At 38.2% G+C, this 13,257-nt stretch overlaps 4 protein-coding genes across 5 annotated transcripts; 1 reads left to right on the forward strand and 3 right to left on the reverse strand.

The window, feature by feature from the left end:
• Positions 1 to 986: 986 nt before the first annotated feature.
• Positions 987 to 3,728, reverse strand: LOC104781844 (protein DUF642 L-GALACTONO-1,4-LACTONE-RESPONSIVE GENE 2). Of its 2 annotated transcripts, none has more exons than XM_010506610.3 (3): positions 3,351 to 3,728; positions 1,772 to 2,287; positions 987 to 1,680 (listed from the first exon to the last, which is right to left on the reverse strand). In XM_010506610.3, exons 1-3 carry the CDS (start codon positions 3,469 to 3,471, stop codon positions 1,100 to 1,102), a joined length of 1,218 nt encoding a protein of 405 aa, XP_010504912.1. In that variant the 5' UTR covers positions 3,472 to 3,728; the 3' UTR covers positions 987 to 1,099. The 2 variants fall into 2 exon arrangements, with proteins under 2 accessions (XP_010504912.1, XP_010504914.1); XM_010506612.3 differs by having other exon boundaries at positions 1,772 to 2,281; positions 3,351 to 3,645.
• Positions 3,729 to 4,646: 918 nt separating this feature from the next.
• On the reverse strand, positions 4,647 to 5,495 carry LOC109132701 (small ribosomal subunit protein uS14m). Its single transcript, XM_019244889.2, has 2 exons — positions 4,977 to 5,495; positions 4,647 to 4,901 (listed from the first exon to the last, which is right to left on the reverse strand). The coding sequence occupies exon 1, from the start codon at positions 5,493 to 5,495 to the stop codon at positions 5,001 to 5,003; it is 495 nt and encodes a 164-aa protein (XP_019100434.1). The 3' UTR covers positions 4,647 to 4,901; positions 4,977 to 5,000.
• Positions 4,647 to 7,320, reverse strand: LOC104781845 (uncharacterized). The gene is made up of 5 exons (XM_010506613.3): positions 6,606 to 7,320; positions 6,379 to 6,525; positions 6,222 to 6,299; positions 4,977 to 6,142; positions 4,647 to 4,901 (listed from the first exon to the last, which is right to left on the reverse strand). The coding sequence occupies exons 1-4, from the start codon at positions 7,017 to 7,019 to the stop codon at positions 5,903 to 5,905; spliced, it is 879 nt and encodes a 292-aa protein (XP_010504915.1). The 5' UTR covers positions 7,020 to 7,320; the 3' UTR covers positions 4,647 to 4,901; positions 4,977 to 5,902.
• Positions 7,321 to 7,520: 200 nt separating this feature from the next.
• LOC104781846 (uncharacterized) lies at positions 7,521 to 9,398 on the forward strand. Its single transcript, XM_010506614.3, has 4 exons — positions 7,521 to 8,165; positions 8,472 to 8,612; positions 8,756 to 8,839; positions 8,954 to 9,398. The coding sequence occupies exons 1-4, from the start codon at positions 7,626 to 7,628 to the stop codon at positions 9,059 to 9,061; spliced, it is 873 nt and encodes a 290-aa protein (XP_010504916.2). The 5' UTR covers positions 7,521 to 7,625; the 3' UTR covers positions 9,062 to 9,398.
• The last annotated feature ends 3,859 nt before the right edge of the window (positions 9,399 to 13,257 follow it).

The raw sequence follows: 13,257 nt of genomic DNA on the forward strand, positions 1-13,257 counted from the left end.
CTTCGTGTTTTTAGCTTAGAAGATTCTTCATTTGTCCGTTTATTTTCTTCTAGAGGAATCAACGTCGTTTGACTATTTATGTAAATCAGTTTCATTGTGTGTACGTGACTGCTTGATAGTTGCTGATAATGTTTTCTTTGTGTGACAAATAAGTTTTTCGATAATGTTTTCCATTACAAACTAGTAAAATAATAACTATAGGACGTTTTGATATTTCTTCTGATTAGTTGGCCTCAGGGTAAAGTATCTAAAAACATTACACTTTTGACAAAAAGAAGAAAAAAGAATCAAATCCATAATCAAAAGAAAAGAAAGACCAAAAAGAATCATATTACAATTTCTCTTGTGATTCGGACTTTTTTTGAATGTTGATTTTTCTATTTTCTTCAGCTTAGCTTAGCTTCTTCCAACATACAATTTTTGAAGTTTTGAACTTTTGAAGAATCATTTTGGAAAGGTGATCAATAAAAAATCAGCAAAATCATAATTACACATTTGGATAACTTTCTTCCCCTAATTATTTGTATTATAATATTTGTACAAGTCAATGAACGTTATTTAGCTCCGTGGAATAGAATTCTACATTTTCAGTCTCTAAGACTTCCAAAAGTTTCTAGATCTATATCTTTCTGACATTTTTTTTGAGAAGTTTGAATGAAGATGGTCTTCAAACAATCAAACGGATACACTCATCTTTCAGGGTACATAATGTGATATTTTTGCTTTACCTAGATAAATGTTTTGTTGTAAAACGTCTTATACGATCTCACATAAAAATATGAAAAGATCAATACTAAATTTAAGAGATTTAGTTAAAGTAACTCGATGGACAGCATAGATGCAAACTAGCTGACAGGTGAATCTGTCTAGCCTATTTTGCCAACGGTGTCGTTAAACTGATATGGTAGGATCAAGTGAGTACGCGTTCTGTTTCTACGATTTTGCAGACTTCCCCTTCGGTAAGTCTGATTAATCTCAACGACATATAAGGTAGATACTTTCTCATTTAGTCATATCTAGTAGCTTGAACCCAATACATACATAGCCATACAACATTGGAATCCCGGTCTTAGCAGTACAATTTCTAAACCGGAACAACCTAGATGAGAACCAATGCGAGAAGAAGGAAAAAAACCGGAAAACCAAATCCAATTCTACTAGACCCGGAGAACCAGACCTTAACGTCATCAATCACAGGTCCACACAAGGAACTCATATCGTCCGTCCTCGTATTGTAATACACGCTGTAGAAAGCGATCCTCGTACGGTCAGCTTTCGCCGTAAAATTCACTTCGGATACTTCGAAACTCGAGTTCGCTTGCGCCATATAATGAAAGTTCTGTGCTTGATCTCCCGCAAAAGCCATTACAGCCAAAGGTTCCTTGCACTTGTCACCTGCATGACCCAATGAGAAAGACAACTTATACAGAGCGTTCGCCTTTGTCTCAACCATTTGAGAAATAATGCCTTCTTTCCCCGACAGAAGCTCTATAGCTCGCTTCCCCTCAGGAACAGAGAAGTGGTCCGAGTCAATAAACCGGACTGCTCTGTTCGATTCCACTGTCCATCCAGGAAGCGACGATATATCTTCGTCGAGGCTTGTCGGAAGCAGAACACCTACGGTCGTGTTCCTAAACATCCATGGACCTTCTTCAAAATCTCCATTAATCACTGCATTGCCTGTAAAAGTACAACATTAATTTACATTTGTTTTTACTAATGTTACTGTATGATTTATAAAAATTTAGTATCGAAAAAATAGAAACGTTACCTTTTGGTTTAATAGGAGTGAAGAGCTTCTTAACGGCAATGTCGTCAAGGATAGGTCCACAAGTAGGATCATCCTCCATGTCAGGATTCCTAAACACCAACCTGACGCGATCCACAACCGCTTCAAACGCCCATGCATATGGATCCCAACCTTGAACGCTGTACAAAGTTTGCAAGTCAATGGTCTGCGACGCCATCGGTTCATCGGAAGAAGCCACCGAAACGTTCAGCGACTCTAGTTGAGCACACGTGCGGGCGGCGCTGAACGTAACGGAGTAGACTGAACCTTTCTCAACCGTCAGTTCTTGGCTGATCTCTGCGTCGTTTCCCAACCTAACAGCGTGACGACCTTCAGGCACGATCAGGATCATCCCGCCTTGTTTCTGACCGGATTTGATTAGCTCCACCGTGGCGTCAGATCGCCAGCTCGGGATCTCTGAGGCTTCGTTGATGATCCCGTCGTCATCGGGGAAGCCATTCGACGGTGGAGTCTCGAAGTCGCCGTTAACGACTAAACCTTGAACAACAACAAAAAAAAATTAGTTAAAAATATCTATTGATACAAAACGTAAATAATAGCGGAATTTAAGAAATTGGTATCAGAAAAATAAAATATGACAAAGACGTATAACAAAAAGAAACAGTGAAGGCAAAGAAGGGAGACACGAGAATTGAACCATTTCATATTTCGGACCCATGCATTAAGTATCGGTGTGGGTCTCTCTCAACATTCATATGACTAGAATAGAATATGTGGTCTTGTGTCTACAGTTACAAGTACCCTTTTCCTCAGGGAAGGTAAACAAATGTTGCTTATACTTATTTTATTTTAGTCAAACAAAGGGCAATGCATTTTGGTTATATGGTCTTTGTTCAAGAAAATTAGTACTACTAAACAGACAAACAACAAAAGATGGCACATGGCGGGAACCGTTTCTTTCTTTTTTTTCTTAATCTATTTTCTATATTTGAAGAAATGAGAAAATTAACCATAGTTTAATGGGTTAATGACTTAATGCTATTCTAATTAGGAATTTAAGATAAATATCCAACTAGTTTTGAGTGTTGAAGACTTGAATTGAAGTTAACGAGGAGCTGATCAGCTGAGAGGAGAGTCTATTTCTTTACACAGGAGATGGGCCTACAGCTTTTTTTCAATTAAACGAATTAGACCCACAAACTTTAGTTTTCTTTCTGATTGTGACAGCTGAAATTGGATATGAATTTTACCCCATTGACAGAGAAGAAGTGAGATTACCCTAAAACCTAACTCACAAATCCCAAGTGAAGGTTATAACTTTTTAATTCCTTATACAGATTTTGTGTTATCCAGATCTGTAAGTAAACCGTTTTTAGAAAGAAGAACTAAATTAAAAGGCCATATCGAATCCTTTGTTCTAGAAACAGAGAAGCTGGGTTTAGGTTTCAGAGGTCAAATAACCATAGAAGAAAAAGAATCATGCTTTGGTTAATCCATTAACACTATTGAGTAATACCCAACACGCAGCATTAACCAATAACTCCAAAAAAACAAAAAAACCAAAAGAAAAGTGATGAGATTATGTGAGTGAAGAGCGTACCGTCTTCGACCGGTGAAGTTTTTCCGGCGGAGTCTGCGGCAGCCACGATGGAGAGACCAAGTAGAAGCACTAACATGGAGACCGATCTCCAACTAATGTTGTTGTACTTGTACAGCACCATCTCTCTCTCTCTCTTTCTCTGTCAACAGTTGAAAGTGTTTCTGCGTGTTCTTTTTGGTCAGTGAGCGGAAGCTAGGAAGTATAGTGTCCTTTTAAACAAAATCCCTCCAGCTGTTCTTTTTGTTCCTTTATTTTTAATTTACATTCGGAATAATTGTATTGTTTAATCCAACCCAAAGCCAAAACCATTGAGATTTTGTAGGATATGTTAAAAAAATTGATAGAGAAGTGTAGCCATTTTGGGACCCTCTTGACCACAAACCGCGTGGTGGTCGTGGTCATTGCTCTACACGACACTGGCTTACTTTGGTTCCCTCTTACTCATTTACCTACTACGGACCAATAACCACTATTCTTTCCTTTTTTTTTGCAAGAAATAGTTACTTGTCTTTTACTCTTTAGATCAGGCCAAGGTTTTGACCCAAAAAAAAAAAAGATCAGGCAAGGTGTGCAGACAAAAAGAACAAGTGGAGGGGGATTATTGCAACATCTTTTATAGATCGAGGAAAAGGATAACTTTTAGATATTGAGGAAGGGTTGTTTGGATACAGAAACACTCGATGTAATGGTTAATGAGTGTTTCAAGAGGCAACAAAACTGAAGTACCCAAGTGCTCATATAGGTTATATAAACATTATCATTAAATTTCCCCAAAAGGAACATTGTTTCTTCGCAGAAAGGTGCTCAAGCAAATCCATAAACAATTACATGGATGCATATGTAAAAGTGAGAGTCAAGGATTCTCTCAGAACCCTAAATACGATGGTTGATCAAAACGCTTCTCTTGCTGTTTTCTCGAGACTTAATGCTATATTGCTATTTAAGGGTCATTCACATGCTTTTTAAAGCGACTGGTTTGTGTAATATTTTGATTCATATAACCTAAGACACTGTCCACACTCACAAACATAAGCATACAATATGGGAAGATGAACTCTTTGTTTGGAGATTTAGTATAGTGAGTTTCCTCTTCTATTTTTTTCAAGTTTATCACCTAATTCCTCAAAATTATATTCCCATGTAAATTGCTCTAAAGTTCTCAAGTTTATCAAACTCCATACCATACCATACCATGACCCTATGACTTTCCATAACCCTATGACAATCATCGAGAATTGCTAAAAATAACTTCACCACAAGAGAGCGAGAGCATCACTTGTGATAAGCAACATAAGATTTGACAATATATGATGGTGTTTCACTTATTCAAAGAGAACTAGTCGCATAATAACTTCATAATCCTGAGTGAGATCGTAAACAAAGAGCAGCACTTGTGAAAAAAAGCAAGCAAACTAAGTTTTGTGATGGCGTTAAAATGTTTCCAACATCATACAAACAGCTACTTGGGTAATCGTATTTACCACACACAAGTTAGTAGCCGCAACAGTTCTTTGATTCCTTGCTCCCATTTCTTCACAGTCATCTTCTTCCCTAAAACAAAGAAACATCACTCATCATCATCACTTAAGTAACTACCTATAAAGGAGAATTCATAAAAGCACTTACTTTTGGATCAGTAACACAATGCAGCTACCAAGACGATTTCTTAATCCCCATCAAAGCACCTTTAGATGCTAATCCACGGAAAACGATTCGAGAAACCCTAAACAGCTCAGTCACAGAGCGAGACCGACCAGTGAACACACAACGGTTTCTGATTCGCGCAAAGGCACTGTTCCTCGGCAATTTCGATAGCTTGTAACGATTCTTATCTCTCATTTCGCTGGGAAGATCCGGATCTTTGCAAAACGCCTTGTATAGCTTTCTCCTCAGTTCGAATCTAGCAGCGAGCAATCTACGTCTGTGATCCGCACTGTTTCGCTTCACACCTTGCTCCGTACCGCTATGCTTCGGTCCCGATTTCATAAGCGTCGTCGTGAAGAGCCTACCTTGGATTTGACCGAGATTGTTCGGATGCTTAACCACAGATCGACATAACAGCCCCGAAGATGCAAAATGCGATTGAGAGAAAGATCGTTGGCAATAGGAAGATACGTTGAGCAGGACTCCTCGGAGATTCGCCATTTGATTCAGGAGGTTTGGGGGGGGGGGGGGGGGGGGGGGGGGGTAACGCCGCCGCGGAAATGGTTTAGGGTTCTCTCAGTGACGATGATTAAAAGCAAATTCAGATTCTTCTGGCGACGATGACTTTTTGGGCCTATTTTAATTCTATTCGGCCCATTAAAAGCCCGTAATAATCTACTTTAATAAGCCTTTCTAAACTATGGTCTCTTAACGCAGAAAAGAAAAAGGCATGGATGATAGTTTTTATAACCATTGTGGAAGCTTCAACTTGTATTTTGATTATTTTCTATGCTAAACATGATATTAATACACATATCTTGGAGTTTTGGAGGTCTAATTTGATGTATTATATCAAGAGTATTATTATTTATGTATCAAATCTTGGGTTATAAAACCATTTTTTGAAATTATTGAGGTCTAGCTTGCGTCGTTTTATCTTTGATTAACGTCGATCTTCTTTTGTTGCCATCTTCGATTTCATGCTTGAGAGACTCCATCACTTTCTTGAACTCATCGAATGTGATTTGTTCAATCTCACATTCTTCTGAGCTTCCAGGCCATTGTAGACTAATTTGAATCTCTTTGAACTTGTTGAATGTCTCCTCGACTTGCTTCATAGGATCAGCTCGAAGGTAATGGATTATAGTCTGAGAGATAAAACGACATTTCACACAATAAGCAAAACACTGAAAGACACATTTGAAAATTTAAAGATATGTGACTTGCCTGGTAAAGAGGACGTCTTGCATCTGTTATGACTTCATCTTCTAGACACTTACATCGTTTAGCCTCATCCATGTTTCCCTATTAAAAGAACTAAGTTATTATATAGATGGTGCATAAAATCATGTATATGAGAAATGAAACTATGGAGAGAGCAAACCAAGTAGATCAACATCTCAACAAGCAACATCTCAATCTCATAAGCCTCATGACCTTTCCCTTCTTTTCTTGCTTTCTCCAGTGCTTTCTTTAATATCTCCACTCCTTTTGCTTCTTTTCCACTCATTTCCATCTTCACAATGTCTCTCTGCAAAGAGGGAGATAAAGTATGGTTTATATATGAACAACCCGAAAGAGAAAAAAAATGATTTATATATGAAACTGTACCTGAAGCATCCCAAAGTCAGGGTGTTCCTGGGAAAGTAATGCTTCAAACTCAATCTCAGCATTGGCAAGTGAAGAAGTATCAGCACGATATGAGTGCAAATCAAGCAATCTCTGCAATGCCAATTTACCTCCTCGAATAGCCCCCACTGAAACAGATCTTGAGAGACTTTTCTTATCTCTTGCTGAAGAAGCCTCCTTACCAAAGCTTTTCACATTATCATCTCCTTTTTGTTCTCCAACGCTTTTACCGATCTTTTTTCTGATATCTCGACCACTTTTATCGTCTTTCTTTCTCCATAAACCACGATTTATGTAGTTCCAAGCGACATATGCACCAGCAAGGATGAAAACAGGTGCAACTGCTGCTCCATACTTAGTCTTCATGCTGAACTTGTTCTTGGACTCATTCACCATATACGTACCTAAATTATATATGTTTGTCTGATTCTGTGTGTTTTGGAATGTCAAATATTAAAACATTTCCTTTGGAAAGTTGTTTTTATACACAAGGAGAAAATTGGATTGCAAGTGGAAGAGGTAAAGCATTCAAGTTATTCTAATATTAGTCTTGTATCATAGGTAAAGAAGTTGTTGTACTTTAACCGAGGAGACACACGAACAACGAATCTATCGCCATATAGGAATTTCCAAATATTTTAAAGTATAGAAATTTTTTTTTTTTTTCTGAGCCTAATCTTACGAAAACTCACTAATCAATCTTCAAAAAATGCACTAGATCAAAAGTCTCTAGAATATATCTTATAATTTCGAAAAAGAAAGGATACCAAAACAGTGCCTATATGTACGTACTTGCTTGTTTAAGCAAATCTTTGATGCCATTTTGTCAAACTGAAGTTACTTCTGTCTGAAGCAACATTTTGATGCTTTCCTTCACAAACCCTAAATCTCTCAGATATACTATGCATGTAAAGAAACTAACAAAAACAAAAAATCAATTACCTAAACACAAAATCAACCAGTACAATAAAAATCCATTTTTGTTTTTACTCTTTAGGAAAAATGGCTTCTACATTTCTTCTAGGCCATAGTCAGAAACTCACACTTCCTTTCTCTAATTTTTTCACCTCCACACATAAACCAGTTCTCAGATCTCAAACCCCTTATTTTGGTATTCCTTCCAATGTCGGTCAAAGCGGCCGTTTGTTCATCAGATCACCAATCACGATGGCCAAATCAGACAGTAAAAGTGATAATTATCGCGATGATAAAAAGAACTTAACGCCACTAAAAGTGGCGGCGGGAGCATCCCTAGCACTTGCTTGCGCCTTAAGTATCTTCGGCTTTAAGATAAAGAATGTGAGCTACTCTGCCGCCGCAGCTGCGCATCCAAGCGCCGCCGACATGATCATATCCGGAAAGCCGAGCTCAGCCGTATCCGCTGCTTCCGATATGAATCCTTTGCCAGCTAAGTTCGCATTGCGGTCTCTCTTTGAAGTGAGCTCAATGCTTGCTTCGGCTAAACCCATTCCTTCTCAAAGACCATTCAGTCTCCAAAAGCTCCCTTCTTTGCCTTCAAAAGAAGATATTGATTTCATTAAGGTACAATCTGCAAAACATACAAATATTCTATCCAATATTTTAGTGTCACGTCATGATCCTCTAAACTTCTACGACTAGGTAGGAGTTGTGTTGGACCAATACAAACGAATTATTCGGTTTTGTTTTCCTTATCATCCAAAAAATAATAAAATTTAATATAAAAGTTATTATTAGTTTTGTTTTTGGTATGACGTATTCAAGTTGTTTGCTACCAAATCAAATCTCATAGGGTGCTGTACCCATAGCATCAAATCAATTTAAACGGAAAAAGTTAAATGATATTAAAAGTGTGGGAAATATATATAGATGGAGGCGGTACGGAAGATGAAGGAAGGAAAATGTGAGGAGGCGGTGCAGCTCCTTCGTGACGCAAACATGCGATACAAAAACGAGCCTGAGGCCGACTTCAACGTGCAGATGGCTCTTGTTGAGATTTTAATATTGCTGGTATCTATTTTTCTATTATTATTTTTCTGTTGTCAATAGTATAATCTTTTATGCCTGCAACGTACTGTTCTAAAATGCAATCTCAAGTTTCAAAACACTGTTGTTCATGATTTAATGGTTAGTGTATTTGGACGATATTCCAGGAAAGGTATCAAGAAGCTGCTGAGTATAGTTGTCTAAATGACGACAATGCCCAGATTTCTGATGTACGAATCCCTCTTTATAAGGTTTGTGAACTTAAAGCTTTATATTACTTTAACAAAACAAAAAAAAATCTTTAGAATTATTATTCTTGTACAAAAGTAAAATCCTATACTATTTATTTCTTAATGTCGGTACAGGCAATTATATACACGATGCTAGACAAAGACACGGAAGCCAAGCAGTGTTGGAAAGAGTTCAGAAAATCTATTGGTGTAGGATTTGACCCTTTCAGCTTCGAAGAATGATTATTTCACTAGAATTTTATTGGGAAAAGATAATTACTACTAAACTATGAAAACATGTTACCACCAGCGGCTAGTGAGTGGCGAATAATTTTTTTAAATGTTCGAATGGTAGATAAACTTCATTAATTCTTACGCATATTCATCAGATTGTTGCACTTGGTGACGCTGAATTTGATTTTATGCAAAATATCTCAAGAACATTTTACGAACGTAACTAGTCTCCTAATTACTCTCTTTAATATACTCGTCTTTGTTATTGGGCATTGTAATTTATGTTGTTTAAAGGAGAGCTAGAGATATCTCTTTAATAAAACTGTTTGAAAGCGGTAAGATAAACAACCAATTTCGTGGACTGGTCAGTTTTGTTGGCGTTATTAATCAGCACAGTTATTATATATGCTCAACTTCTAAAAAAATTGTCGTAAATAGTAAAGTTCGCCTATGATTCCGAATATTTATCTTGCATGGTTATGCTTCTCAAATATTGGGTGGACAATCTTCAGTTATGTTTTACTAGTTTTATGAAAACTAAAGTTTATATATATAAAATGCTATATATAGCTCAATAGATATATACTCCATAAAAGACTAGTGTCATTGATCATCACCACATGAATCGCAAAGTTTGGGCTCGATTCGGTGATTCCTTGGAAATGGTGAGTATTCATCACCACATGAATCATTCTGCTATCAAAAAATTAGTTTTTAAAGATCATGTTCATATAAGATCCATTGTATATAAAGGGCTACATAGCTCAATCTACATGGAAGACTAATGTCAACCAACAACAAAAATATAACATTTAATAAAAATGAGTCACACAGTTTGGGCTTGATTCGGTGAATATCCTTGGAAATGGTGAGCATTAATCACCACATGAATCAATCTGCTATCAAAAATTATTATTATTACATCATTTTATTATAAGATCCATTGTATAAAGCAAACCACGTATACATACGCATTTCCGAGGTATAAGTGTCACCGCCGAAAATAGAATCTAGCAGAATATAGTTTTAAGTATATATAAGTAACTAAGTACTAAGTATACGAAACAAAAATGAGTGATCGATGTCTCGATGACATGCTTCACCGGTTCACCCAATAATCCGACAGAAACACACTGAAAATAAATATAGTGCCTCCACGTATGGAAAAAGGACAAAGCATGCTAATAATAGAAACGCGCACTCGCACGTACCAAGTAGACGCGAGGAAGTAGCTAGGTTGTGCACAACATCAGAACCGCGTGACGTCTATTTTGTTCAGTTTTCGAACGACTCAGCGTGGTTCAAAACAGTACACTTATCATTTTCGTCGGACGTGTCTGTTGAATCTAGAATTCACACAATGAATTTGTTTGAGTGGGGGACAAATTCACTTAAGATCTCCCTCTAAAACAATGGATTAAAACTAGAAAATAAAGAGGGGTTTTGATCTCTTGAGAAAGAAGTTAGGGTTTTGCCCAAAAACAATGAAGAACTAGGGTTTTTGTATTAATTGCTGGATCCTTTACAATGAGAGGATATCTCCCTATTTATATGAATATATTAATTATAAAATAAGTCTATTTTCCTTAAATCTCTGATCTTCAAATATGGTAAATTTCCTCTTCTGATGATCTAGTCGGGCTTAGGGGGCGGTCTCGGAGGTCGGTCAAGTGACTTCGCCGATCTTCTGCTTTTGGGCCAGTTTAGCTAGCCCAAAAAGAGGGTCCCTCGGTTTAGTTAATGTACAAAGTCTATTTGGTTTACCTTTGGTTTAGATCGGTATGTCGTGGGTGCTAAATCCCGCACCAACAATTAGTCCCCCCCCCAGTTCGGTAGATTCGATTATCCATTCGAGTTTCCGAACTATAGGAAAAAATATTCGATCTAAACTTTAGGAAAACTGAATTCCGAGCACGCAAACTGATGTTGTGCGTCAGGACTCGTCGCCTCGTTAAAACTTTCTCCGGTAAACCACATGGGAGAAAACCCGAAGTAAGGAAAAAGAGTACGAGTCATGATCCTAACGTCTTTAGCGCCCTCATACAGACGGTCTCGCCGATGGTTGCCTTGGCTGCGTCGATCTCTCAGTCTTCTTGGAAGAATTGTTTTTGCAAGAAATAAAATTTTCACTCTATTCGGAGTTTTACACGAGGCGGGACGTCTCCCGGCTTACATCAAGTAATCCTTATTGGGTAATTTAACCCAAGCGTACATGCGCTTTGGCGGAGGGCGAAGTACGGGACTTCGGCTTACCTCCTTTGTTCCAGTTTGGAAGTCGACGGCGAATTTAAAACTCTGGGTTCGGCTTACATATCCGTCCAAACCGGAACTTGCGAAACAATTCAAAAAAGAATTCTCTGGGTTCGGCTTATCTCTCGTCAGAGAGTTTGAGGTGCGAAATAAAAACTCTGGGTTCGGCTTATTCCTCGATTAAAAGTTTGAAGGGAGCGAGATACTGGGCTCGGCTTATTCCCCTTTTAAAAGTTTGAGGGGAGCGAGATACTGGGCTCGGCTTATTCCCCTTTTAAAATTTTGAGGGGAGCGAGATACTGGGCTCGGCTTATTCCCCTTTTGCGGTTTGACGCGAGTCGAGCATCTGGCCAGGATGTCGAAAGATTCTGTATGACTCACAAAGATTCAAACAGAACTGAAGCTATTTGATGATGAACTGAAATCGAAGTTGTATGCAGACGAGCTGAAACTGAACTTATCTGAAGACAAACTGAAACTGAAACTGTCTAAAGATGGATTGAAAATGGAGCTGTCCGAAGAAAAACTAAAACTAGAGCTATCTGAAGTTGAACTGAAGTCGAAGCTGTCTGAACACAAACTGATTATGAGGTTGTCTGAGGATGAACTGAAACTGAAGCTGTCTGAACACAAACTGAATCTGAAGTTGTCTGAGGATGAACTGAAACTGAAGTTGTCAGAAGATGACCTGAAAAGTTGTCCGAAGGACGAACTGAGAAGTTGTCCGAAGGATGAACTGAAAAGTTTTCTGAAGGACGAACTGAGGAGCTGTCCGAAGGACGCACTGAGAAGTTGTCCGAAGAACGAACTGAGACTCAAGTTGCCCGAAGGACGAACTGAGACTCAAGTTGCCCGAAGGACAAACTGAAAATGTCCGTTTAAAAGGATGTTCATTCTTGATTTGCAAGCGTGGAGCCCGGCTTTTAGCACTAATGAGTTCGAAGTTCCGAACTGAGGTTATACGAGGCATGGCTCGGCTTTTTTTTTTTTTTTTTTTTTTTTTTTTTTTTTTTTTGCGAGGCATGGCTCGACTTTTTTTTTTAAGAACTAACGAGTTCGTAACTGGTCCCCTTTTTTTTATAAGCAAGGCATGGCTCCGCTTTTTGGGACGAGTTACAAAAATCCCATTGATAAGCTGTAGTGAGCTGTTGAGAGCTGAAGATAATTTCCAAAGAAGAGTAGAAAAGTATCGATTAATTTACCGTTGGTTGTGACTGTTTTCTCCATTGTTCGTCCAAGCGTCTTGAGATAATGAAGTATATGATTTTCCTAGTAATATGAAGATGTAGCGACAGCTTTCTCATGAATTACGAGGCTGAAACAAGGTCGATCTTGTTGCGAAGGTAAGCCTCGTTGCTTTGGATTGATATGTAGATGGACTACAAGTTTCATCTAGGTTGCTCGAAATTGGCCATGAAGTAGGGCGAACTGATAAGGTGGATCTGCTTCCTCTTTTTTTTTTTTTTTTTTTGGGTTTCGGGCTGAATGTTCCTGTTCCAGAAATACGGTGATATCTTTCGCGAGGAATAGCCAATCAACTCGACGTTTGTCTTGTTAGAAAGATAAGCTTCAGGGCTTCAATTTGATATGTAGATCGGCGTCTGGTTCGTTCTAGAACGATAGAAAAATGCTTTCGAAGTCGATTCTCTTGAAAGGTCGGATCTGCGATTTTAGGGTTTCGATAGATCACACCAGTTGAGGGAATTCTGTGATATATTTCTTGAAACAGCTCGGATTAAGGCGAGGTCGATCTCTTTAGAGACATAAGACTCGGGGCTTAAGATGTATATGCATTATGACACCTGGTTCTTTCTAGATCGATGGGAAAAAGTTCATGATGTAAGAGGATCTGATAATTGCGAACAGGCTGCATCTGATCAAGATAACTGGTCATAAGTTGAGATATAGAGCACCGATTGAGGCGTGGTCGATCTTGTTAGAAAGCTAAGCCTCGG

This window comes from Camelina sativa, chromosome 4 (assembly GCF_030686135.1).
Source record: "Camelina sativa cultivar CO46 ecotype springtype chromosome 4, ASM3068613v1".
NCBI classification, from domain to species: Eukaryota; Viridiplantae; Streptophyta; class Magnoliopsida; order Brassicales; family Brassicaceae; genus Camelina; species Camelina sativa.

What these genes read in the sequence shown, in the direction of transcription:
- LOC104781844 (XM_010506610.3), bottom strand. Translation starts at nt 3,471, where the DNA reads ATGGTGCTGTACAAGTACAACAACATTAGTTGGAGATCGGTCTCCATG. An exon ending in AACTTCACCGGTCGAAGACG is followed by an intron (nt 2,288 to 3,350) that starts GTACGCTCTTCA and finishes TTGTTGTTCAAG; the next exon opens with GTTTAGTCGTTAACGGCGAC. An exon ending in CACTCCTATTAAACCAAAAG is followed by an intron (nt 1,681 to 1,771) that starts GTAACGTTTCTA and finishes GTACTTTTACAG; the next exon opens with GCAATGCAGTGATTAATGGA.
- LOC109132701 (XM_019244889.2), bottom strand. Translation starts at nt 5,495, where the DNA reads ATGGCGAATCTCCGAGGAGTCCTGCTCAACGTATCTTCCTATTGCCAA.
- LOC104781845 (XM_010506613.3), bottom strand. Translation starts at nt 7,019, where the DNA reads ATGGTGAATGAGTCCAAGAACAAGTTCAGCATGAAGACTAAGTATGGA. An exon ending in TTGAGATGTTGATCTACTTG is followed by an intron (nt 6,300 to 6,378) that starts GTTTGCTCTCTC and finishes TTCTTTTAATAG; the next exon opens with GGAAACATGGATGAGGCTAA. An exon ending in CAAGACGTCCTCTTTACCAG is followed by an intron (nt 6,143 to 6,221) that starts GCAAGTCACATA and finishes TTTATCTCTCAG; the next exon opens with ACTATAATCCATTACCTTCG.
- LOC104781846 (XM_010506614.3), top strand. Translation starts at nt 7,626, where the DNA reads ATGGCTTCTACATTTCTTCTAGGCCATAGTCAGAAACTCACACTTCCT. An exon ending in AAGATATTGATTTCATTAAG is followed by an intron (nt 8,166 to 8,471) that starts GTACAATCTGCA and finishes AAATATATATAG; the next exon opens with ATGGAGGCGGTACGGAAGAT. An exon ending in TTGAGATTTTAATATTGCTG is followed by an intron (nt 8,613 to 8,755) that starts GTATCTATTTTT and finishes ACGATATTCCAG; the next exon opens with GAAAGGTATCAAGAAGCTGC.